Raw genomic sequence first — 27,981 nt, 5'->3', positions numbered from 1 at the left:
GTATAGTCCGTTGAAACACAGCTAGGCAGTCAGAGAGGTCGCGCAGCGCATTTTATATAAAATATTCCTGCTGAACTTGCGAGGTAAGTGCATGTTGACAGTTTTTATTATTATTTTAAACGACTAATTAATGAAAGAGAAACATTAGCATCGTATTATAACGCATTTTATGTAAAAAATAATTATTTACAAGAGACTATTGATGGCTACATTGATGCTGCTTAGCTGTTGATATTCGTTATCTGGATAATTTATATGGTGTCTTCGGTAACGTAGTTTAAACGTCTAGCTACTGCGGCCATTTAATCAGTAATCTTTTCCTAAAATATTGCCCGACCGTCATCGATTAAGAATGACCTAAATGATGTTTGTGTTGACGATGAGGAGGGTGATGATGATGTATGTGAAATTCAAGCATGTGTTACCATCAGCTTTAGTCTATTGAAATGATGAAGCTGCAAGCTGCTGTCAGTCTCAGATGATACTGGCCCATTATTTTCATCCAGTTTTTCTTCGATAGCAATTTCTGGCCTGCGTTAGCACCATATAATCATCAATAATCATGGTGATGAAGTAAATAGTGCCATACCACACCTTAGTTAACAAAAAACGCCTTTCTATATTTTGGTTGTTATATTTGTTGACATGTGCGTGACTGTAGTTACTCATGTTGCAGTTCAGATGTTCAGTTCAGAGACGTTTTAAAATATTAATCGTATTTACGAATCATTGTGGCATGTTCTGTAAAGAAAACCACTGAGGGAAACAACAGGCAAGAGAAACACACAACCTTAATGACTGAAAAGATAATATTTGTATACTTAATTTTTTTATCAGCCTATAAAATAAATATAAAATAAAATAATATAAAGTCGCCTATAAAATGCTTTTTTTTTACTTTAAGTCAACAAAAATGACTAGTTTGTCAAAGGTAAAGCTAAGTTTAGCATTAATATATTTAGATTTTAGATGAGTAAACAATGGTGATTTGTGTTGCGTATTTTTTTCTGAGCGAGACCATTTACTCTAAAACGACTTCAAATAGATTGAATAAATTAGTGTAGTGAATTGTGTTATTTTAATTGTGTCACTTATTCTTTTATCACTTTGTCTTCTTGCTATTATTACATTACACTGTAATTTTATAGTTCTGTTTTCTATTTTGTTCCTAATTGTAGTCGGTGGATTATTTTGGGACTGAGTCATCATATCTGCGGTACACCTGACCTGTTGGTTATTCTCTTAACCATCATCCCAGTTCTCCATTCAATGCCTTACACTGTGGAAAGTGAAGGCGCCAAGGTATCCGCTAGTACAGATCAGGAGGCCCCATCACGGGCCCCGGGACGAGAGGATGAACGTGAGCGCAGCTTCCTGAGCCCCATGATGCGAGATGCTCTGCGGGTACGACGGGCCTCCAGCGCAGAGCTCCAGCTTCCATGGACGTGCCCTGTAACCCACTCCAGGGAGAAGTTCTACACCGTCTGCTCGGACTATGCCCTGCTCAACCGAGCTCGACCAGTTATCACATCCGAAGATGCATCACAGACCAATCCTGACAGCGGGACATCATTAGCCAAGAGCAACACAGCAACATCTTCTCAGAGTCACTCAGGGGGAATAAGCGTATCTTTAGATGGGAACTGTGATATGGAGGTTGTGTCCTCCAGCAACAAGCCTGTGCTGGCCTGGGAGATTGACACCTCAGATTTTGATGCCGTTTTAACCCGGAAAGCCAGAACAAGTACGTTTCTGTCTAAAATAATCACACCTACACATCCACATATACAGCGGCTAAAATAAGTATCGGACATATCACCATTTTTCTGTTGGTACTGTTGATTTGATTTTTTTCTCCAGATGTTGGTAAAAACCAAAGTAATCCATACAAACAAAACAAACTAATTAGTTTAGAAATTAGTTTTGTGTAATAACATGAAATGACACAAGAAAAATAGTGAGAGAAAAGTGTAAAGATAGATAGAAAGACAGACAGGAGCAGAAATCTCTGTTTACAGAAACCTTATCAATTAATTTATATTTCCTGCTTCTGTTCCAACATTACACACCTTCATTACTAGACGATGAAGATGAATTGGGGGTGGAATTTTCAGCAAGATAATGTTTTCAGAAAAGAAAGTAAAGCTGCAACAGTGGCCTAGCCAACCACCTGACCTGAATCCAATAGAAAATAAGAAATAAAGATCAGAGGCAATAAAAAGCCTTTTATACACTAAATACATTTCACTAGTACATTGTTTTCTCCTTGTGTCATTTCATTTATTTTTTTTTTTAATTCAGTTCAATTTAATACTGATGTCAGTAAATGTGTAGGTGTAGAGGTCATTGATTTAAATGACATCAGCACATCACTAGTCTCTCACACTGCTCTGCTGTGATCCTGATCTGCATTTCTACAGTCTCCTCCTCAGTTTACTGATTGTAGGAGTTTAATTTCCTTTATTTTGTCAGCAATAATCTTCCAGAGATTTTCAGTCAGGTTTAGGTCAGGACTCTGGGCATGTCGTTTTATTATTTAAGTTTTTTCAGTTTCTAGAAACTGCTTTGCTATTATGCATAACAATTGCTGGCTGTTTGGGCCACTAAGGAATCACTTGTTGCTAAAGAAGCTTCTGATAAACATTTGCATGAACCTCTTGCCTGTATTTGTATAAAAGGCCATTGTCCTGTCTTTTTTTGCATTTATGTTTTATAAATTACCAGCTTTTTTTGGTGGACCTTTATGATTTAGTGACCTTGTAAAGTTGCAATATCCTAGAAATATTTTAGATTTGGAAGAACAATTTCTTTCATTATTGACCTTATTCTTCAATGAGGAAGTGCGCTCGTTTTTGCAATTGTTAACTTCCAATTCAGCTCACAATGGGAGAAATGACTAGGAATAATAAACCGCAGAAAACGGTCAAACTAATTGCTCTACAAACAAGTGTTTGTATGATTATTCAAACAAAGTAAAATCATATAATAAGTAAATGTCAGTTTGCAACATCAAGCAGCTTAACAAGCTGTTTTTAACATCAAAAAATGAATGGAGATGAATGAAACCGGAAGTCTCGAGCCAAAAAGATTCAGATGGCTCTTTCCACAAATGGCTGTGTAAATATAGCTGAAAAAGCCTCATCCCATTTGGCCTTGATCTGGATAACTTGTCTGGGGGTTTCACTGACTGTCTAAGATGGTGAGCAGATCTAAAGTCAGTGAAAACTGGAGGGTTGGCTGCCAGTTAAATAGGCTTTGTCAGACAATTATGAATTTATCTCTGGGTACCAGATTAACATCAATAACTGGGAAGAATCAGAAATCTTTTTTTTTTTTAATAATTATTTTTTAGGGGTTTTTACCTTTATTATAATAGGACAGTGGAGATTTAGAGACAGGAAAGTTTAGAGAGCAGAGATAGGGGAAGGGTCGGCAAAGGATCTCGAGCTGGTAATTGAACTTTAACTGGTCGCCGTGAACACCTCGGTGCCATGTGTCAAGGCTCTAACTACAAGGCTATTGCCGCTGATAAAAGTATTGATGCTTAGCGAAGATGCTTAAAAAATAAAAATAATGACCCAAAATTCAGGAAGTTAAAGATTGCACTCTAATTTCCAATGTTATTAGGGTTATTTGCAAGTGGTTGAGCATAATAATGCCAGGAGAATGAGCTCATTCTGACCATCTGCTGTATTTATATAACTCCAAAGATGATGTCACTGGCACGGTTAACTGTAAAACTTGGATTTAAATGCATACCAACAAGCTTCATTTGCAAATAATCTCAGGTTCAGAGTTTATGGAGAGATTGTATTGGACTTTTGCCATCACTCATTGATTAAATGCTGTGTAGAGATTACAAGAGTACAAGATTGCTGATCTGAGAAATCTTTACCAAGACAAAGAACACAGAACAGATTCAGACTGATAATCAATCTCTCAACTAGTATACTGAAGCTAAACACAGAGCTTACTTTTATCCAAACCCCAGTCATTTTCACTGTATTGTAAGAGACTCTTATGTATTCCAATGAATCATGTATCTACTACTTGATGAGTGAGTGTAAATTTAAACCAGCACGAATATAAAATAAATTATTACAGTGATATTAAAAGATTGCATTTGTGTTGTTTCTCAGGTAATTTGAAGAAATTCAACACTAAGAAAATGAAATCATCTGACAGGCCAAGCAGAAACCTGCAAGATGTCCCGCCACAAGCCTCTCTAGATGAAATCAAACAGAGAAAAGTGCTGGACCTCCGTAGATGGTATAAACATATTGGAACTAGATATGAGATCTAAAAAGTACGCTTTTTTTTCATGCGTTTTCTCTGATGTTCAAGGTACTGCATCAGCCGACCACAGTATAAAACATCATGTGGAATCTCTTCACTTGTTTCTTGCTGGAACTTTCTCTACAGTACTCTCGGAGCAGGCAGGTCTGTGTGTTCCTAGCTGACATTTTTGGCTAATTCATGAAATAATATTATATGAGACTTGCTGTAAGCTGTTCAAAACTATACTAAGGATTATATTTTTTGGCAAAAACATCACATTCATTGAATCTGTTCTTGTGTTCAGATTTTTGGCCTAATCTAGTAGAAAATGCAAAGAGTAACCTTAAGGATTTTTTTGTTCAGTCTCCCACCTATTTCTCAAGAAGAAGCTCTGCATATACTTGGATTTCAGCCTCCGTTTGAAGATATCAAATTTGGACCATTCACTGGCAATGCCACTTTAATGAGGTTAGATCGCTGCATCTTTTGCTCTTTTTGAAAAATAAGCTTTTGTGGTTTCTCAAAATGTGTTAAAATATACATCTATTGCTGTTTTAGATGCTACACTACTAAACATGTACTTTATGGGCATTTATTTGATGAGAATTGCAGGGAAATATACATTTTCTGTTTTAATTTTAATCAATTTAATTCTAAGTCGTTTTTATGTACCTCTTGTTAGTGCTTTGTACATTGAGCATGTTATATATATATATATATACACCCCTGATAAGTTGATAAGGGAATAAATGAATATTTATATACAGTTGAAGTCTGAATTATTAGCCGCCATTGAATTTTTTTCTTCTTTTTAAAATATTTTCCAAGTATGTCTGAAAATATTTTTTCTTCTGGAAAAAGTCTTATTTGTTTTATTTCGGCTAGAATAAAAGCTGTTTTTAATTTTTTAAACACCATTTTAGGGACTGTTATACAATAACTTGCCTAATTACCCTAACCTGCCTAGTTAACCTAATTAACCTAGTTAACCTTTAAATGTCACTTTAAGCTGTATAGAAGTGTCTTGAAAAATATCTAGTCAAATATTATTTACTGTCATCATGGCAAAGATAAAATAAACCAGTTATTAGAAATGAGTTATTAAAACTATTATGTTTAGAAATGTGTTGAAAAAAAATCTTCTCTCCGTTAAACAGAAATTAGGGAAAATATAAACAAGCGGTCTAATAATTCAGGGGGGCTAATAATTCTGACTTCAACTGTACATCTCATCAAGGTTGCATTAAATAGATCAATACAGAAGTAATATTGTTAAATGTTTTTACAGTTCAATAAATCGTTTTCTATTTGAATATTTATTCTTGTGATTTGAGCAGGATTATTCTAATCTTCCGTGTTACATGAACTTCGAGAAGTCATTCGAATATGATGATTTAATGCCTAAGAAACATTGAGATGTGCTGCTTAATAATTTCAAAATAACAACAGGAAGTTTTTTAAACAATGTTAAGGCCTTCACATTTAAAATGATTGTACTCATCCCAAACTGTGTAGTGTACATGATCTATTTTTATTTTTGTTATCGATGCAGATGGTTCAGACAAATCAATGATAATTTTCGTGTTCGGGGTTGCTCATATATTCTGTACAAGCCTCATGGGAAGCACAAGACAGCAGGAGAGACAGGTATGTGAACATCAAATACTTTTTCTTTCTAAGAAAATCAGAGACAACAAAATATTGCTTCATGCTACATATTGTTTTACAAAGCACATTTTGATGCTTAAACAGCAATTTAAATGTAAAATTTCCTTAATTTATATAGTTTATCTATTATAAAATCATATATTGTCAAAAAAATAAATTGCATGCATGTTGTAGAGCATGTTTTTTTCTTTGTAGCCGAGGGGGCGCTCATGAAGCTGACACAGGGTCTTAAAGACGAATCCATGGCCTACATTTATCACTGTCAGAATCACTACTTCTGTCCTGTGGGCTATGAAGCTACTCCACTGAAAGCAACCAAAGCATACAGGTACAGCATACAGCAAACCATTTCACTGCTCACTCGGTTCAAAAATTGACATAATTCTAAAAAATAAAGGTAACAAAACATCTTTTGTAATCTAATAAATGCTGTTTATCTGTTTCTACTAAACAAATAATACAGAAAAAAAAGTTTTTAACATTGTTAATAGAAAATGTATCTTCAACAAAAAATCAGCACGGTGGACTGATTTATGAAGGACCCTGAATTAATGATGCTGAAAATACAATCACATATCTATTTTTACAGTCATTTATTTGGTGAAATAAATAAAATACAAAAGACTTGTATTAAGCACTAATACTATTACTTTTTTCAGAATTTTCATCAAAAAGATTTTGATTAAAACATTTTTGTATTTGAAAGCATTTTTGCACAAAACATTTTTAAAATTCACGGTAACCACACACTTTTTACGAGGAATGTTCACCCAAAATTGTAAATTCTGTCATCATTTCCTACCCTTCCCTTGTAACAAACTATTTAGAGTTTATTCATTCATTGATTTTCTTTTTTTAGTCCCTTTATTAATCAGGGGTCGCAACAGCGGAATGAACCGCTAACTTATTCAGCATATGTTTTACGCAGCGGATGCCCTTCCAGCCACAACCCAGTACTTGGAAACATCCATACATGCAAACTCCACACAGAAATGCCAACTGACCCAGCTGGGGCTCGAACCAGCGACCTTATTGCTGTGAGGCGATGGTGCTACCCACCGTGATGCCCCATTTTGAGTTTATTTGTTCTGTTAACCACATAAAAAGCTATTTTGAAGAAAGCGGAAAAACTGCAACCATTAAATTCTATAGTATTTTGTTTTTTTTCCAACAATGGCACACACAACAAACTCAAACAGGTTTAGAAATACTTGAGTCAGTTTTCATTTTGGGGTGAACTATTCCTTTAAACAGTAGTGTAAAAGATCAATAAGTTTAAGCAATGAGTTCTGGAATAACACAATGTAAAGTTATGAAAGTATTAACCTCTATCACATTTTTAAGACCTTTTGTCTTTAATTAATAATGAAGTTTATTCATGTTTTAAATTCAATTCTTCATAGGGGACCACTGCCTCTTAATGAGATGGAGCACTGGATTCTCATTGGTGAACCAAGCCGGAAACATCCTGCAATCCACTGTAAAAAGTATGGTTCACTCTATGGATTTCTAGTCTTTGGTAACATTATAAACATTATGCCCACATTCTAACTTTATTTTTCATCAGATGGGCAGACATCGTGACGGACCTAAATACTCAGAACCCAGAATACTTAGACATTCGCCATATTGAGAGAGGCATACAGTATCGCAAAACCAAGAAGGTATGTCATTTATACGAGTCAATAATGGCGGAGCAACAGAATAATCTGACCCAGTTACCTTTCCATAACAATTTGATTGCTGTCATCAGTGTTGGGGTAATGCATTACTTGTAACATGAATTCTGTAATTAGATTATTTTTTTATTTTAAATAACTAGTAAAGTAACATTCATTTTTAATTTCCAAGAAAACATCTGAGTTACTTTTTCTCATTTATTGACTAACAGCTCCCCTGACCCATTTGTTGAGATAAATCAGGATTAAGTGCAGATGTTTGCTGTGTAGGAAGAGTAAACGTGCTGTTTACTGTAGTTCTACCTTAAATGTGAATGTCTCACTTGCACAGATTCAATATCCTTCAGTTACCTTAAAATGAGAAAAGTCTGTGAAGTGCAAACTTGGGATATTCAATGCTGAAGAGTGTTTTGTTTTATGTATCCTATTTTTTGTGTACATGCAGAAAAGTTAGTTTGAGCTGCTCTTCAACTGTACAGATGTGAATTTACATTTCCTTTAGTCTGAAGTTTATTCACTTCACTTTAAAACATTTTAAACTTTTAAATTTGAACTTTTTCATATTTTACAAACAAGCAAGTGCAGCCCAGATGAAAAAAGTAACATAATGCATTACTTTCCTTTTTTTAGAATAACAAATGTAGTCGGCGCCAATAGCCTAGTGGTTAGTCCATCAAGACATGGCACTGAGGTGCTTGGGGCGACCCAAGTTTGATTCCCGGTTTGAGGTTTTGCCAACTGATCCATCCCCTCTCTCTGCTGATCACACTTTCCTGTCTGTAATCTCCACAGTTCTGTCCAAAACCCCAAAGAAAATAATAAGTAGGATATTTATTACCATAAAGCACTGTAAAATTGTAATATATTACTTTTAAAAGTAACTTTTCTCAATGCTGATCGTCACTTGGAAATGCATTTACACCCTGTTGTCTGTATCCATCAAGTTAATCATGAGAACAATTTGATTGCTTCCTGTCTAATCATCTAGACTTGTTGTTGGTTCCTACTGAAACAGAATATTCATTTGGGAGTGGGGCTTTCTTTTTGCACATCATTCCCCCATAGCAAACTAAAGGTAAATGGGGTAAGGTTAAGAATATTGTACGTCAGAAGAAAAGGACCGCCACTCCAAATGTGGAAGCAAATTGTCAGACTCTTTAAATGACGATTACCAAAACAAATGTTTGTTTTTTCAGTTGATAAAGCTGTACAGATGAATTGTTCACCTAAAGAATAACAATGTGCATGAGCAAAATAAACATTGTAAATTTGGATTTTGAACTTTGAAATATATGGCCTTGTACGGAGATGTTGTGGCTGGTTCTAATGTTTTAGCTTATCTGTGTATGCTTCTAAGTGTTACTTTGCGGAATATAGTTTAATACTTCCAATAAGGTAATTCTTGACATTTCTGTAGGTTGGAGGCAATCTGCATTGCATCATGGCCTTCCAGAGAGTGAACTGGCAAAAATTGGGACCATGGGCGCTGAATCTGGAAAACCTGAGGCATGATCTCCATCATCAGGCTCCAGAACACAGAGGCCAAGCTTCCACAGAGGACAGTTCTGAGGAGCGAACGGTGAAACGCCTGGGTAGGTCTCTCAGCACGGGGAACAAGCCTGAAAATGCCTGGAAGCGTTTGTCCAACACAGCCGAGTACAGGCACAGAGGCTCTCCAGACAGTGACCTGGATGAAGACATCACTGACTAAATATGAAGGGCCAGGTGGGTTTCGACACTTTTATTCAAGATTATTAACCTTCCAGGTTATTAGCTATAGTTAAAGGTTACAATCCGGTATGAGGTTGTGATGTAAGAGTTAGTGCTCAGACTGGTAAACTTAAAAATAGAAGTTTGACGCCGATAAGAATATGGGATAGAGCTCTTGTGGAGGACATCTGTGAAATACTGACAGCAATGTGAATCAAGTTACACTGGCTTTGGTGATGTGCAGATAAATAAAGGTTTAAAATACTATGAAATGGCTTTTCGGGAAGAGGTTTAAGGATTAGTTCACCCCTAAATGAAAATTGTCATCATTTACTCATCATGATCATTTTAAAACAGTTTGACATTTGTTAATTTTTGGATTGAAAAATTAATATTTTAATGAAACTAAAAAGATTTCTGAATTCTGATCCCCAAACATGAACTGGTAAGTCTATTAAATAGTCATTCTGTGTATCAGCCTTTTAAGTTAAATTACATTAGTAAGTACTAGTGAGTATTACACTTTGAAAATAATCTGACAACACATTAATATATGTACCAATATTATGCATTGATGCAGTTGATGCATTGACATGGGAAAGCAAGTTTAAAAATTAAAAATTGAACCCTGACTAACAAGCAACGAGTGTTTAGCAGTTAGTGCCACAAACCAAGCTCATTCATCACTGAGGGAATGCGTGCAATTTTTTTGTGCATGTACTTGAAAACGTAAAATTTTGTGGTGCATTTAGTTATTGAATAAGTCCATTTGGTTATTTTAAATCGTCATACAGTTGGCATCTTTCATTTTCGGATTAGTGAAATACAGTCTCTCAGTCGTCGTGTGTAACAATTTTGCGTCTTTTTGGACACTTTAAAAATGCAGCAAACTTAAACAGTGTGGAAGTGTACAAACATGTAAAATGTCTGTGTAATGGAGTCAGTCCGTCTGATGCATTTTCTTTTTAATAATTTGATTTAACCGATAATCACAGTGTTATTCTATGTAGCCAAATGAAAGCTTAATATGGCTTTAAAACGGTTTGATTTATGTATTGTAAATACCTAAATTGTTATAGCTACCTTTTGTTTGTTTTATATTGGTTTATTAATTTAATGTGATTTTATTATATTCGATATTTGTACATCTTTCAATTATTTCAATATAGCTTAGGCTATTTTATCAAGATATGACACTATTGTTTTGAGTCTACAAAAGTGGACTTGTAATTTGTAAAGTTGTATGTCTTTCTGTTGCATTCATATTTTGTATTAATCTTCAAAATAAATAAAAAAGAAAGAAGCCGCTTGCGGTATCAACAGAGCTGTCAAGCAAGCGCTCTTTTTGCGTGGTTTCTCACACACACACACACACTGGCATCTAATGCGCACGCACAAACACATCTTTTAAACTTGACAAAAACTCTTGACAACCTTTACTAGCTGCTGTGTCTTTAATATGGCGTATAGATTATTATGCGTTACTAAAACATCAAGGAGGACGCAGCAAAGAAAAGTCACTTATAAATTAAAACTTTATTTTATGCAACAGCCTTACATTTAAAAGGGAAACAGGAGGGTGATCATAAGCAAAAAGACCCCAGCCTATAAAGCTAGATGTTTTCTTTCCCTTATTTATTTATTTGTTTGGCGCATGTACTCGTGTGCGATCGGAAAACTAGTGTAATAACGGCATGCAATCTTTACCAAACTCGGGCAAAGTCCGCCTCTTCTTTCACTCTTCCCCGAAGCCCCAGCTTGCCCTCTTTGGCCCAAGGTATTCGGCGGGCTAAAAAAAGCTGGCTGCTGGCCCCGAGAAAGCCCCACTTTGGCCCGATCAGGCCCCGGAAGTGACAGTGGAAACGTGACTGGCATTAGCTCGCTAGCTTTAGGCGCGATAGTGGAAACGCGGCTGGTGTAGAGAAGAAAAAATAAAGTAGCAAGTCTAGGGACTGTAGGTTAAAGGAAAATAGTGCAGCAATAAAATGTTCTTGAGTATACATTTTTTAACTTGGTAAAGTAAAATTACTGAGAAAAACTACTCAATCACAGTAATTTGAGCATTTATAATTGGTTGCTTTACACCACTCTTAGTGCAATGATGACCATAAACATGAGCACAATAAAATAATAATACTATTTAATGGGTTTGGAATGGGGTTGAGTTAATGATGACAATTTTCATTGTGGGGTGAACAAACCCTTTAAGTTGCTTGTAGTTGAAAATGCTGCTTTGTTTAAAACATGAAACAAGTAAATCATGCAGATATCTGCAATGAAGGTATGGTAACATTTATTTTTAGTTGAAACTCAGTTGCTTCAATCTGAATCCACGCAATCATGAATTTCATGCACGGACGAATTAACAAGTCCCTCTGCATATTTTGCAAATGTTTGAAGTTGGGGAAGTTGAACATAATAAAGCTGCTTTGCTTTATACAGTGGACAGTTTTTGCCCACAAGATTTAATCAAAATGTGTGACCAGTTACCATGCTTTAAGTATACAAAAGTCATAAAGTAAATATTTGATTTTCAATCGCATCATTCCATTTTGGTTATATGCTATTTATTGGATTTATATGATACTGATGGTAGGATTATCTTAGGTCAGTGTGGACTGAAAAAATGATTAATCAGCCTAAAGTGCTTGCAGAATGATCTGAATACTTCATTAAAGACTGCTTTACTATTTTATGAACACAAATGGCTTTATTAGTGTAAGTCTAAAAATACAAACTAAGTCAAAGTTCTCAGACTGTTGTGATCATTGAATATTTCAACAGATCAGACAAAGGTTAAAGCGAAGTGACATTGTCCAATAAGATGGTGTCATTTTATTGTAAATAGCAACTTGGACTACAATCATGTTGTTTTTGAAATGCTGTAAGCTAAGACTGCATGACTGCTTTCATGTTAAGTGCATTGTGATTTGTGTTCTTCCTTTAACACAGCAACATCTGATGTATGATGTTCAATGTCTAATCACCACAAATCTCATGTCAATCTAATGTGTTGGTATTGTTTTTATTTATAAATAAAATATTTATACATGTTCTTACACATCTGTGCATTATTTCTGAGGCAGCTGGGTGTGTTAGGTATCAGCTTGTTTCTTCAGTCATGGCTGTACATGGAGTTGTTTGAGCTCCGTTATATCAGCAGGACGGACACGACAGCAGCCTCCTGTTGACAGAGATCGGCTCTCCGGTGAGTCAACATGAAAGAACAAGTCATACGATAAGTTCACAGTTAAGCTTATTGACTGGTACAAAATAATACCAACCGATCCATAAAGCCCCTTGTGCTTTCCATTCAAGGCTTAAATTGGCAAATGACGTCCGCATCTCGGTTTTCCATCTGAAATAGTTTAACAGTGACAGTACAGAGACAGTTTATTTGTGTTACAATCCAAGTCAATTAACAACCACAACCTAGGGCTGTTTTATTGGAAATATATATTTTTTACATGACCCCCCCCCCTATAGAATTTTTCATTCTATAGCACTTCTACAGTGTAAAATGTGTCGAAGCAGCTTAAAATAGATGGAGAAAAAAGCCATAATATTCCAAAGTTTGGAAACATTCCAGCATATTAAACATTCAGGAGAGTAGTGGTAGAATACTAGTGTGTACTTCTTGCTCATTTAAGACAGATTCATTCAATTTAATGCAGATCTCACTGTTGAAGTTTGGTTCAGTTACATTCTGTTCAGTTTAATACAAATGTCACAGTTGAAGGACGAATCACTAAAGCTCCACCAGCCCCAATAAAATATTATTATTAATATTAATAAATAAATATTACAATAAAATATTGATAACCTACCCAGTCGTGACATCCCATCCTTCTCCGCTGTTAGGATAGACCACCCAGCTCAAATCTGCTCTTTTGTGGGACTTGGCTGACTCTAGAAGTGGTTTCACCAAAAGAGCAGGGCAACAGTTCACCCCGACAGCAACCAGCTGTGTGGACCTACATGCCATCTCAACCGCTTCAGAAAATCTCCTCCCGCTAGAAATACTATTATTGTCCTGAAACAGATTAATAGCTGTGTCTAGCACACTCTCAATATGTTTATGGATGTTATCATGGGCTATCTTAACATGTTTAGGGATTCTGTCATCATTTATGACCCCTTCACTTGGTCCAAGCCTAAAGTTTGTTTCTTCTGTTGAACAGGAAAGAAGATATTCTGAAAAATGTTGGAATGTACTAGCCGTTGACTTCCATTGTATGTATTTTGCTATTAAGCATGTCTATGACTTCCAGTTACCAACATTCTTCAAAATATCTTATTCTTTGATCAACAGAAGAGTGAAACTTAAACATGTTCTGCACACATTTGGTTGGCTCAACACACTTTGTTGGGGTTAAAAAGCAAACAAAAAATACATAAAACAATTTATGTGGACTATACAGGTAAAGTCTAGAAGTGAGACATCTCCGGCTGGAAGTTAATGATAATTATTTATATTAAAATGCAATTACCGTATAACAATAATTACCGTTTTTACATTACTGTAAGCGTTGCATTTAGGACTGAGGTAGGAGTTAATAAAACACAATTTAATACTTAATATATTCATATGAATAATACTAGGGATAATTACGGTGAGGGTTGGGTAGACATTATTAAAATACAACTATTGGGTAATTTAATAAATGATATAAATAATTCTTGTTAACTTTTGGCCGCATACTCATACCTTCTGATAATTCACTTTAAACAAATCACATAACTTTTCTATACCCCCAGATGATTCTGTCATTACCCCCTTCCTTCAGGTTAAGAGTCTGGGGGTCATCTTCGACAGCATCCTTTCATTCACTGCACATGTTAATAACGTCACCCGGTCTGCTTATTTCCACCTTTGAAATATAAATCGTTTACGTCCTTTCCTCACACCTCATTCAACTGCCATTCTTGTTCATAGTTTAGTCACATCCCCTTCAGACTGCTGTAATGGCCTCCCTAATAAAACCCCTAATAAAGTACAACTGGTACAAAACGCAGCAGCCTGTATAATCACAAACACCCCCTCTCTCTGTCACATCACACCCATTCTACAACAGCTACACTGGCTTCCCATCTTTATCAGAATGAATTATAAAATACTTCTCACTTTTAAAGCCATCCACAATCTTGCTCCTCCATACCTGACTAGTCTTGTTCATTTCACCACACCTTCTCGAACACTCTCTTCTGGTCTTCTGTTCCCACTGTCCGCCTTGCCACCATGGGGAACAGAGCCTTCAGCCACTCTGCTCCTCAGCTTTGGAATTTACTTCCTCCTGATCCCTGTAATCTAAACTCTCTTTTACAATTTAAAACTTAAACAACATCTGTTCAGAACAGCCTACTCTCTTTAACTAAACTGCACTTTATAAAAAAATGTTTGTTATTCTTTTATACAAAATATAAACACATTTATATTGTGTTTTTTTATCTGACTATTCTTGCTGTCCTGTATGGTGACCTTGAGTGTCAAGAAAGGTGCCTTTAAATAAAATGCATTATTTTTATTATTAACGACATCTGACTATCCTTTAATGTGCTAATCACAATTGAGGCAAAGCATATGCATTAATATGAGTTACCTTACAGGAAAAAGAAAGCCAGGCTTTAGTTTCTGGAAATTCTTTGAGTACTTTCACCAAAGCCTCGGCTTCTTTGAGGCCAGGAATAGTCTCCATGGCAACAAGATCAGCTCCTGCTTTTACTAAGCACTGGATCTGTGGACGGTGCCAGTCTTTCAACTCCTAAGAGAGAAAACATTCACTTGAAATTCTTATGAGCTGGCACAGCTTGGACAAAGAGCTTCATCTCACATTACCTCCACTGTCATCTTGTCCTCATAGGCTCCTGTGTACTCAGATCCATCATGTAGAAACGACCCATATGGACCAACTGAGCCTGCAACCAAAGGCTCTCTTCTATCTATGATAGTATATAAACATATTCAGTTTGGATAAATATATATATTTTTTGTATAACTGGCGGGTTTCTACATTTTTTCCACAAATGATAAGCACACACCTGACATGGGTGATTGAGAGATGAATTCAGAGACTGTCTCTTTTGCCAGCTGAACTGCTGACATCATCATGTGCTGAGCCTCCTCAGGTTGAACACCGAGATATTTCACGAATCCCTCAATGCTGGCCTGATACGTAGCTGTTGTTATGACATCAGAACCACTTTGAAGATATCTATTTAGAAAAAAGTCAAATTATACATCATTATCTTTGCCACTAATCCATGACAAACGGTATAATATTTGGAGTTCAAATTAATGAAAGCAAATGTTCAACTGTCAAAGTCTGGGATTTGTTAAGATGTTGAATAATGCATTTTAAGCACACTTAGGCTGGGTAGAAACTATGTAGTACACAACGTAATATTGTGAAATATTATTAGAATCTTTTTACTTTTATTATTAGAAATTTTATTCTATTTTTACATTTAAAGATGTAATTTATTCCTATGATGACATCTGATTCTAATATACTGATTTGATGCTAAATAATCAACAGAAACTAGTCAACAGAAAGTTAAGAAGAACACAATTAACTTGAAACATAAATACTTTTAAAGGTTATTGCATTTAATATTTAAAAGTATTGGTACTTTTATTCAGTTACATTAAATGTGTAGTTTCCTAAATTTAGTCCTAAAAATAAGTGCACTGCACGTCTGTATTTTTATCAGCACCTTGATAATTATCTGCCACAAGGACAGTTCTGAAAGCAAAAGGTATATACTCATAAAAACACTATTTTAAGAGTTACATGTAGTATAAGTAATGTTAATTTTAATGGTTTACATCAGATATAAACAACGTTCATTGCTTAACAGCACAAAGAAGCTTGTAATTACCTGTAATGGACATCCTTAATAGCCTGTGGATCTGTATGCAGAACTCGTGCACTCCACAGTGGATCTCCCTGCAGTACACAGTACGAGTTTACCATTAAATTACTGACAATAGGTCTGTGTGTCATAATAACTAATTTACCTGTAACTGAAATCCACTTGCTTCGAGTTCTGTTGCTAGACCGCCATCTAAAATGAATGGACTGGAATCCATTTCAGCTGCTGAAATGAGTGGACATACCTTCAGCTTTAAACATTAAACCATTTTATGGAGAGAGTAAAAGACCCTTGTCTTGTATTATATAATGCTTGTGACATTTTAAGCTAAATCTAATGTTAGAAGGATATTAAACCGTCTAACATTTAAATATTTTCCACATAGCTCGAGATATTATTGCATAGCTCAGCAATGAACACTGAAGCATAACTAGTGTTAAAAACCCAACCATAACAAACCCATGTGCGCGCGCGTCAGTTGGCGGTAAAGGTCAGAAACGAACGCTTCCGGGTTACAGTGAGAATCGAACTAAGCAAAATATTCAACCCCCAGTCGTCTGTTTACTGAGTAGACTTCACAAATAGAAGTTGTCTTAATGTTAAAAAGGCTACGCGTTAACTGGGAGTCCGTTTCATTGCTTTATTTGTCATTAGCACGTTTGATGTTGTTGCTATGGTGATGGTGGCACATAACAGCGAGGATAAAGGAAGACGACCCACCTTCTCTTAAACAACAAACAACAGTCATTATCATTATCCATTTAATAACAAAATTCACACATGGTAAGTGGAAAATATTTTTACTGAGTTTTTAGATATGTTTGATGAAGAACTAAACTCATAGGATCATGAATGGTTATTTTAGTTTTAGCGGAAGTCATTTGCTTTTTAGCAATTCTTATTTTTTATTGTTCAGTGTCTCTAACGTACTGAGATGAACAAAGTCACAAAACCCACTATATCAAATATGTGTTGTGTGCACTAAATATAACAAATGCAACGTGCTAAACATCTCATGTGAACTGTAAGTTAATCTAACTTAGTTAATCGAGGTTACAAAAAATAAACTGGAAACTAGTTGGCTGTTTAAAGTTTTGTTAAATGAAGAATGTTTATCATGATACACTAAACAAAACGGTGTTTATAAACTTGGAATATTTGTATTGTTTTGACATATCAAACGCTGTTATTTGGTCCACCACTTGATGTCACTGTTTTCCTCCAGAAGAAATAGTTATTGGAGAAGTTGCTTTCAAAAGAAATCTCTGGCTCCTGACTGAATATGGTTTGGTGGACATTTGTAAGTTGCTTAATTTGTTATGTATCTGAAAAGTAGTTGTGTGGCCTCAGGCTCTACAACATCACAATGAAATGAAAGACGCCATATTCAGTCAGAAACTTTAATGTCAGTGTGTGGAAAAAAACATGCTTTTTTAGTGTCATTTCCACAACAGACTAAACCCTGTTATTCTGTGGGTAACGGGATATCTTCGCCATCGTCTTCTTTCTCTGTTGTGCACCTACACTGTTTATTTTCCAATTCACATTCGGTCTCCTTAATAGTGTACATTGATCCATCTCCACGCAGACAGCATGAAATGTTTGCAGTGATAGCATAGGGCCACAGCAGGTGTCTGAGAAAGTCCAAGAAGGGCTCTTGAGAGGAAAGCCCTACTTTTCACTGTGTTAGAGGCGGTGGATAAGCCTAGCTATTTCCAGTTAATTCTGCCCAGGTTCATTTACAGGAGTCAGTGATTTAGCTCTTATAGAATGTTCATTTAGATCCACCTTAAAGTGTGTTCAAATCATTTTGGTTTTATGATACAAAACCGTTAGGATGCAGTTTGTAATGGGAACATTTAAAGAAAAGACCTTTAGTCATTCTGAATAGACATGCATATGTACATTAAATTTGGCACAGGCAAATGTGGACATTTAATAGCAGTCCATGTTATGTACCTTACAAAATAATCTTTCAGACTAGAGAAATGAAACAACGTGACCATGGAAAGTAGGATAATTTTTCAGGATAAAAATTTCAGTGACCTTTATGATTGTCTTTATTGTAGTTAAAATAATGTTTTAAATTATTTTTACTGTTTTTTTTTTCTTTTTAAATATCGTTTGCAATTACTCTGAAACCTTATTATATTATATTATATTATATTATATTATATTATATTATATTATATTATATTATATTATATTATATTATATTATATTATATTATATTAAAATGAATTTTAAGTTTTGGTTCTTTATAAACCTCATTTACATTCACACTGAAGCCAAGCAAACGGTATTATATTATATTATATTATATTATATTATATTATATTATATTATATTATATTGTATTGTATTGTATTATATTATATTATATTATATTATATTATATTATATTACTAATTATTAAGAATCTGTAACAGGACATTATTGCCTCATTGTTGCTTGTTGTAAAAAATTAATTTGGTGTTTATTGGGGTAAAAAAACGAACATTCAATCATTTATTCATTCATTTTCTTTTCGGCCTACTCCCTTTATTAATTTAGGGTCACCACAGTGGAATGAACCGCCAACTTATCCAGCACACGTTTACGCAGCGGATGCCCTTGCAGCTGCAACCCATCTCTGGGAAACATCCATACACACCCATTCAAACTCATACACTATGGACAATTTAGTCTACCCAATTCACCTGTACCGCATATTTTTGGACTGTGGGGGAAACCGGAGCACCCAGAGGAATCCCACACGAATGCAGGGAGAACATGCAAACTCCACACAGAAACGCCAACTGACCCAGCCAAGGCTCGAACCAGCGACATTCTTGCTGTGAGGCGACAGCACTACCTACTGTGCCACTGCGTCACCAACAAACAAATAAATTAATTACATTAATTTACATTTTTTTTCATGTTTCAGGACATTAGATGAGATGGTTATAATCTGTGCTAATAAAGAAATAATCTTGACAGCACTTAAAACAATGTCTGAAACTTTTAACTTTGGCCCAAAACTTAATTCTAGAAATTACAATGTGACTCGCTATAAGCTCTTAATGTAATGTATGGCTTTTCCGACCTGTGGGGCAACGTATTTGTACAAAGAAGGCTGTTGCTTGTCAGTATTATCTCTGTCACAGCTGACTGAGGGGTAAAAATAGCCCTTGTTTGGGGAAGAGGCCCTGTTCTGTCGAGCTCTCTATTACGTTAAAGGCATTCTCATTGAATTTGTGAGGAATGATAAATTAGAAAGCATTTGCGCTATCCTGCAGATGCACTAATGATCTGTTGTTCAATTAGTTAGTAATGTAATTCCATGTTAGACCTCAGTGTTGACATTTTGCCTCTATAATTAGCAAGCGTGTGGCATGGAGAATAGATGGCATAGTGCCTTGAAATGCAACATTAAAGCATTCTAATAGTAAAATACACTGCAGATGATTCTATTCAAGTTATTAGTTAATCTAAATATTAAATTAGTTATGGTTATCCGTGACTGTCATAAACCCGCATTTCTTTTGCTTGACTTGATGTTTAGATTGTTGAATAATGATCAGATCATTCAATAAATTATGTCTATGCTGCTTGTGTGGTTAGTACATGCTGAATCAAATGTACATGTGATATGAATATTTGCCACATGGTGGCGCTCTGCCGAGGACAGATCTCTCCAGCTGCCCACTCCATGTTTTGTTCAAGGGCACCTTTAAGTTGGTATCAAGATGACAAACATCAGTGGCTTAATCGAGAAAGAGCATGAACACAAGCATGATTTGTTTATCTTAATAAGCTTTTACATTCCTTAAATTTTGTCATTTTTTAGGTTGCAAAAAAAGTCTTAAAGTTCTCCCTCTTATAAGTCTATAATCTCTGTCATAATCTCTTTGGGTTAGGACATTGTATTAAGACTTTAGGTTGTGTTTATGATTTTATTTATATGACAAAAAGCAAAAAAAAAAAAAAAGGGTCACTAAAAATATATTTTTTTTATAAATTTACTTCAAATGAGTTCATATTTTGTTGTATTATCTGTTTTGTTGTGCAGAGGCTTTCCGGTGCAATGAATTGTTATTAATTCCATTTTTATGGAAGTTACAATGCCCATTTTAGATTGAGTTTTAGGTAGTATGTAATAATGTATTTTTGCTTTGTTTGATTTTGCAAACAGCTTGGTCTGACAAAATTATATAAATTATTTAAGAAATATGGAAGATAGCTTTATTACTTGCCACTGTAAGTCTAAAAAAAAGGTTTGTTTTATCTTGATTTATTTTTTGAATATTTATTAATTATTATTTCATACATTGTAAAAATTCAGGGTTCCACACAATTCATTCATGTTGTCACAACACAAATCGATTAAGTTAACTTAACACTTTGAACAAATTTATGTGGAAGGAACATAAAAAATTAAGTTTTCTCAATGAAATCTCAAGAATTTTGTAGTAGTAGTTTGAACAAGCAAAAAATTTGAGTGTACGTTGCAATTTGTTTTGTTTGAAGATGCAGCTGTATACTACAATAGTTTTTAGGTGGCCTTATTTTGTTTTTGTAAAAACAAAATAAGATGAAAATCATCTTTTGTGAGCTGTTTGGACAGGACTGTGTGTAGGTATAGTGTATCCACAGTCATATTTGGGTGATATAAATGCAATAAGTCTCTTTTTTTTATTATTATTATTTTCTGATGTTAAAATAGAATCCAAATCCCTCCCATTTTGAGGCCCATCGCAACGTGATGTAGGAGTGTGGTTTCTCTGCCCACAGAATTGATTGGCCGCTGTGTATTAACATGTCTCGGTCCATAGTAATGCATATAATCATATCAACAAGACAGGACATGCGCAAAGCAACTGGGGTTAAAAGATCTGGTCAGCACTCTGAGATCATCAGTCATCATAAAATGTGATCAAGAATGAGTTTTACAAGTTTAAAACGTTTTTAAAACAATGCATGTTTGTAAAAAATTACAGCAATTTTTACCGTCTTTACTTCATCACCACAGCCGCATGTTAATACTATTATAAAAGAAGATGCTTCAATCTCGGTTTGTGGATGTTAAATCAGGTTTATTTTTGTACTTTAACATAATGTATTTTGTCACATTTGCCGTGCAAAGTTAAACGTGGTCTGTGTGCGTGCATGCGTGCATGTGTGTGTCTATGTGTGTGCGCTTGAACTTTGTAACAACATTGTGTGTGACTTATCGAAAGGCTTGAAATAACTCCACAACACATACATCAAATAATCATTGGGAAAGTTCTTACTGTTGTATTTTTTACAAACGTTACGTGGGATCGTCTTCCATAATGTCTGTCACTGTACTGTTTATCTAATGCAGCCGGAGGCTAAGGCACACTCTGACAGGCATGTGGGAACAGTGGGTGGGGAGAACCAGCATTAAAGGCAAAGACAACAAAAACAGCTACATTGTGTTCAAAGCAAAAAAAAAAAATCCAACATTCTGAAAGGTATGATAAATAATCTGATTTGTGTTTTGAGCTGAAACTTTACAGACACATTCTGGAGACACAAAAGACTTATCTTAAATCTTGAAAAAGGAGTCAAATGCATGCCCTTTAAACAAGTTGCAATGACTTTTACAGTATATAAGCTATCATAATGGTTATATTAGCGTATATTAGCTGTTAGGATTATTGGCTTGAGTTTCTCTGTTTGTGCATTTGGAGCATATTTTCAGCAGCAGTGTTTCCAGCAGCTGGATAATGGCTCCCCATTTGCAGTGAATCTCCCCAGGGAATAAGAGAGCTGATTTAAGGTCTGAACCTCTGACTCGGCATGTTACCAGACTCAGCTGCCCGTCTGTGTTGAGGGTCAAAACGCGGCTGTGGGGACTCCCTTGTCCAAGCGTTAGGGTCAGATCAGTGACATTCCCCTGCAAGGCCTGGCTTGACTGTGTGTTTTGTTGTGTCTGTTGTGTTATACACAGGAGGAGCGCTTTGCTTTTCTGGCTGAGTGGTACGACCCCAGTGCGGCTCTCCTGCGGCGATACCAGCTGCTCTACTACCCTAAAGATGGCTCGGTGGAGATGGTGTGTTTAGATTTTAGAACCTGATGTTGACGATTGTTTCTGATGTTTGAGTCTTATTTCACTTGCATGTGTTTCTCTCATGTAGTTTGATATGAAGAACCAGCGGACCTTCCTGCGGAGGACCAAGTTGGATGAGCTTCAACCAGAAGATCTGTTTGTTGGAAACCGAGTGAACATCTTTTCACGTCAGCTGAACCTCATAAGTTATGGGGATCAGTACACAGCCAACAAGCTGGGCAGTAAGAAGGAAAGGTATTTCATCACTGACCACCCCTGCTAGGCAAGACATAGGGACATTCAGACCAAGAGCGATAACTTAAAAGCTAGAACTAGAACTTTAGTGGCTTATTTTAGTAGTCACAAAAATGAAACTATATATACACATCAAACTATCAAACCAGCACATTTGTGTTTCTGCAAGAACCAATGAGCTTTGTTTTCACATATCAAGCAGGTGTATTTGAGATTCTGATTTTCAATGGTGGGAAAATCTTTCAGATGCTTGTTGCACAAAGCTACACTCGAAAAATAACTTTTGCTGTTTGCTAAAACTACTAATTTAAAATTAGTTGAAACAACACAATTCTTACTTTTTTGGTCAGCTTAAAGGGGACCTGTTATGTTTCTTTTACAAATTTTAAAATAAGTCTCTGATATCCTTGGAGTGTGTATGTGTTAAATATAATGTTATTGAATATGCCCTTTTTTATCCTAATTGGGCTATTTTGATGACTGTTCCTTTAAATTCAAATAAGATCGTGCAGCCAACACTCTTTTTACTAGTGGGTGGGACTACAAATGCCTATGTGTCAGCATAGTGGCTGATTCAAAAACAAGACTAACATCATATCATATGCTAATGAGGCATATCATCTCTAATGGGCAGGACTTTTCCTCTCTGACGATACAAAGGGAGAATTTCAATCAAAGTGTTTCTGCAAACAGTTTTTATGAAGTGTAATTCTGAAAATTAAATTACTACATTTTTACCATTAGAAGCTGATTATGCTCACAGAATTTTGCCATATAACTGTTTAAACCCCTTTGAAAACTGTTTTTTTTATTTTGCATAATAGGTCCCTTTTAATTGCTTTATGTTCAGTCCACTTAAATTTGTAAAAGATTTGTGTTTGACAACATAAAGAAATTGTGTGGAAACCAGAATTATTTACAGTGTGGATTGGGTTTTTACCCAGATAACTATGCGTTTTCAAACCCTAGAAGGTGGGTTGATTTCGTTCGGGTTTTTTCACCTTGGTAACTATACGCTACACAGCAAACCCAAACTGGACGAATAGGTGAGTTACGTGACATATATAAAAATACAGTACATCAGCTTGCAAAAGAGATTGTAAGTTCATGTCTTAATCCCCTTGTCAAGTGTTTTCCTATTGTTATAATTAGTGGAGGAAATGTAGAAACTCCAGCCAGCAGTTATGCAAAAACAAACATTATCCAATATATATGATTCAGCAAAGCCACTCCCAGGCCCTGTGTGTCTTTTTTGCTGAAAAAAAAATGCTTTTATACATGGTCTTTTGTTGCTAATAATTTATTTACATTACAATTATTTAAATTTTATATTATGTGTTCAAATAATTTTGAATTGTCAAATAAAATTAATAAAGACTTTAAATTGAAACTAACATTTAAATATTAATAAAATATAAAATGACATATAAATGAGCTTTAATATATAAGGCTTGGCGAGGCAGTGGCGCAGTGGGTAGCACGTTCAACTCACAGCAAGAAGGTCGCTGGTTCGATCCTCGGCTCAGTTGGCGTTTCTGTGTGGAGTTTGCATGTTCTCCCTGTGTTCGCGTGGGTTTCCTCCGGGTACTCCGGTTTCCCCCACAGTCCAAAGACATGCGGTACAGGTGAATTGGGTAGGCTAAATTGTCCGTAGTATATGAGTGTGTGTATGTGTGGATGTTTCCCAGAGATGGGTTGCGGCTGAAAGGGCATCCGCTGCATAAAAACTTGCTGGATAAGTTGGCGGTTCATTCCGCTGTGGCAACCCCGGATTTATAAAGGGACTAAGCTGACAAGAAAATGAATGAATAAATATAAGGCTTTTAAAATGACCAATTTTAGCAGTTTGTGAAGCTACATTATTAATATCAGTTGATTAGTTGTCATTGATTTAATATTTGCTTTTATAATATAACTTTTGCTGCATCAACTGTGTATATTTTTGCTTTGTAAATGTATTTATTTTTATAAAATTTCTCATAATGATATATTTTAATCTTCAAGTGTATTGTGAGATATGAATCAAGCTGTTTCGCTCACCCGTTGTGTGATTGGCTGTTTGCTACAAATGTCACATTTTCAGGAGCATTTGGTCCAGAGTTAATCAACAACTCTAGATTAAACTCTAAGTTTCAAAGCACTTAACCTGACCTTAACCAGGTTTTCTCAACCCAAAACTTACTCTGCAACCCAGAGTTTGCTCAACTCATTTTATGCAACAGGCCTCAGATTTGGTTATGTCAGTTTTCAGTTGTTTTTTTTTTTTTTTTTTGCGGCCTGAACTAACCCTTTAACAGTTGTTATGTTGATTCAAAAGCATCAAGGTTTTTTTTTTTGCCTAAAAAGTTACATTCCAAGGACAGTTGTTAACCAAAGCATATTTGAATATTAAAAAAAAAAAAAAAAAACTTTTATGTCAAAATAAAATCTATCTATATGATTTATGTGCTTTATGTCCCAAACAAAAAGGACTGTAAGTCATTATTCACTATTAAACCCCCTTCAGTAAGCTTGTTAACCACAACAGCAGGATCATCGAGTTGAACTGTTCCAGATCAGTCTGGTTCATAAATGATGAAAGTCAGATGGGTTTTGAAACAAGCTGACAAAAGTACATTTTTGGATGACTAACTAACCATCTGTTTCATTTTCACAATATATTTTTTATCATCTTCCTGTAGTGTCAGACATTGTTATTAACATAACACAGTGCTCAACATAAATGAGTAAACTTTTACTTTGTACTTTTGAAAATTAGTATTTTTACTAAATAGTATTTAGAAAATTTGTATTTTTATAAAATTTTCAGTGCATTATTTCTGCTCAAACACCTTCTGATGTCTTTTTTTTATAAAATGAAATTAGGATGCTCTTTGCCCCTCATGTAACTCAGTGTAAGATTTGAAAAGATTTTGCCGGCTGTTGAGTCGGACCATATGTAGTCCCCTGTCTAATGCTTAAGAGTAATTTTAAAATAAAGATATGAACAATTTGCTTTTTAAAGAAATTATATTTGTTTAAATATACTCTGTAGTTTAAATATACTCTGATTAAACTGATCACCCCATGAACCTAATTTGACTATAAAGGGACCTAATAATATTTAATCAACCACCCTGTGGCAAAATCAGACAGCAGCTGTCGTTACTTTGTTCTTGAAATAATTGCCATTTGCTGTGTATTGTGTATTTTCCTTTGTCCTTGTTTAGTTCTTAAAAAAATTAACAAGAGTTAAATTTGGTGGTGCTGAATAGCTGCAATATGTATGGTGGGGTCTTTGTTCATTTGTGCAAAATTTTGTTCATTCAAAAGAAAAACATTAACAAAATGGAAGCATCATCATATTTATGATCATGATTTTAACACACCAAAACCAATTACTCTAATAAAATTGAGAAAAACACTTAGATTATACTACTACTTCAGCGTTCAGCTTCTTGCTATTTTGTTTCAACAATAGCACACTTTCTACTGTATACCTAACATCTGTTTTGTGTCTTCTTCAGGACTTTGGCTATGATTAAGCCGGATGCTGTCAGTAAAGTTGGCGACATTATTCAGATGATTTATGATGCCAACCTAATCGTCACCAAAGCCAAAATGACTAAACTTACATGGTAGGTTTTGCTTAATGATAGCAATGTTGGCAGCTGCCCCTCAGCAAAATTTCCCAAGTACATTTTAAAATCTTTGTTTTTGAACAATTTGTGTAATTTGGGATTCACAGGCATGTTCTTTTTATTCACAGTTATGAATTATGCATTATGGGACCTTGATCTCTGCTCTTTTGACTTTTAATGTTGAAAATTCATCTTTGCATTTTAACAGTGTAACTTTTATTTACAATTTAGTTGTTTGAAACAATGTATTGTAGCAGAAAAAATATAAAAAAGTAGAAAAGTGCTGGTATTTTATTACCAGGTATTTGTACCATAATTTAAATCAACCCAGGCAATACATCACATTAAAATTACAACAATGTTTATAAAGGTCACTTTTTCAAACTACTTTTCATCATTAAAAGTTGTTGGAGGTAAGATCAAAGTCATATTATATAATTCAAAATCATAAATTACCAACAATAACAACAACCAAACTTGAATCACAAAATATGGAAAACTGATTGTTTATCTCTATGTTTACAATGGAAGTACAAAGAAAGGAGGCACTGGGAATTTTTGCTTAAAGCAATTTAAGACCAATTATGCTAATGAGGCATTTCAGTTTTAAAGTAACCCAAGAGTGAATTCTCAGAACTGGTAATGGCTCAAAGTCACATGCTCAGGAAAAAAGTATATCACAGCAAAACTCAAGCACTGCCTGCTCTATATGTTAACCTGTTTATCCCTGGCATACGCTTGTTTTTGTCTAAACCTCCTATTTAGAGGGCGAGTTAAGAATGAAATATAACAATTCCACACAATCTGTGGTCTGTATCCTGAAACACTTTGAAATGTAAGACTTGCAAAGAGCAGATCATCTCATTAGTAGCCATCTTTACACAGTAAAAGAAATGGATTATATTTACAGTACACTCATGAAATTATTAACTTGTAATAATTGGTTGTGAGAGGGAGGGGTGAGAGAAAATATATTAGACATGATTTCCTAGGCCTGTTTTTAAGGTCAGTATATTATTTTAAAGAGTTGTGGTAAAAGGGTGCTGACAGAAAATCTATTTTTTTCTAGCTGTAAACAGAAATAGAGTGTACAAAGAAATGGGGAGTTACTGAAATTCCAATGTTCCTCGAATAATAGTGTGCCCTTTAGCAAATCAGCCTCTGGTTTTTGTTCTTTAGATTAGAGAAGTCCTTAAGAGTTAATCTGAAGACATTTAGAGGGCTTCAAAGGGCTTAGTGACCTTGCCTGTTTAGAATTCAGAACTACAAAGCAGGTAATAAAGAGAGTGTGAGCCAGAATGAGACCTTCAAAAATCAGGTTATCTTTGTTCATTGCTAAAACTAGCTAAAATCTATTGTTCCTCCTGAAGATATGTTTGAAAGAAAATGGTTGGAATTGTCAATTAGATTAATGTAAATACCATAGATTGTAAAGTGCAACGATATCTTATTTAAATAATATTGTAGTATTAATTGATGCTTTCATTTGAACGATTGTTCATGTTAGGTTTAGTCAAATCTTTTTTTTGTAGTTTTCTGTTATTTTTTCTTGGAAGTTTTAGTGTTAAGGGCGGTTCACACCAAGCATGATAATTATAACGATAATGATAGGGAAATAATTCGAAAAATCTAAACATTTTTCTGTATGAAAAACAACACCAGAGTTTAGACCAAAGCTATTGCGATAAAGATGTAGAGAAGCAATATCATTGCAATAATTAATAAAAACTAAAATTACCCTGCTAATAAATGATAAAACACTATCAGCCAGTCTGAATCCATTACAAAATAAAGCGCAATTTAAAGCTACAGCCGACATTGTGGAGAAGTTCACTGCTTGATG

General features: G+C 35.0%; 2 protein-coding genes and 1 gene segment (V, D, J or C); 2 read left to right on the top strand and 1 right to left on the bottom strand.

Annotated features, from left to right (window-relative positions):
- The first annotated feature begins 44 nt into the window (after nt 1-44).
- Nucleotides 45-12,396, top strand: bivm (basic, immunoglobulin-like variable motif containing). The segment is given in 10 exon segments: nt 45-83; nt 1,179-1,744; nt 4,140-4,269; nt 4,345-4,440; nt 4,642-4,746; nt 5,831-5,925; nt 6,142-6,274; nt 7,350-7,433; nt 7,514-7,610; nt 9,043-12,396. Coding segments are annotated over 9 exon segments (1,509 nt in total).
- Nucleotides 12,031-16,872, bottom strand: zgc:172121. 3 transcript variants are annotated; one of them, NM_001114914.1, is given in 9 exon segments: nt 12,132-12,519; nt 12,620-12,693; nt 13,163-13,368; nt 14,936-15,097; nt 15,172-15,275; nt 15,375-15,547; nt 16,215-16,282; nt 16,354-16,433; nt 16,668-16,872. In NM_001114914.1, coding segments are annotated over 9 exon segments (936 nt in total). In that variant the 5' UTR covers nt 16,672-16,872; the 3' UTR covers nt 12,132-12,454.
- The window catches only part of nme7 (NME/NM23 family member 7), a 60,868-nt gene continuing 49,585 nt past the window's right edge, over nt 16,699-27,981 (top strand). Inside the window, 4 exon segments of the mRNA NM_130929.2 lie at nt 16,699-16,991; nt 22,165-22,266; nt 22,352-22,518; nt 26,025-26,135. Coding sequence (NP_571004.2) covers nt 16,989-16,991; nt 22,165-22,266; nt 22,352-22,518; nt 26,025-26,135 — 383 coding nt within the window. The 5' untranslated portion in view covers nt 16,699-16,988.

The sequence above is a fragment of the Danio rerio genome, chromosome 6 (assembly GCF_049306965.1).
Source record: "Danio rerio strain Tuebingen ecotype United States chromosome 6, GRCz12tu, whole genome shotgun sequence".
Taxonomy (NCBI): Eukaryota; Metazoa; Chordata; class Actinopteri; order Cypriniformes; family Danionidae; genus Danio; species Danio rerio.
Note: the sequence above shows the minus strand (reverse complement) of the source record. Positions and strands in the feature narration are given on the sequence as shown.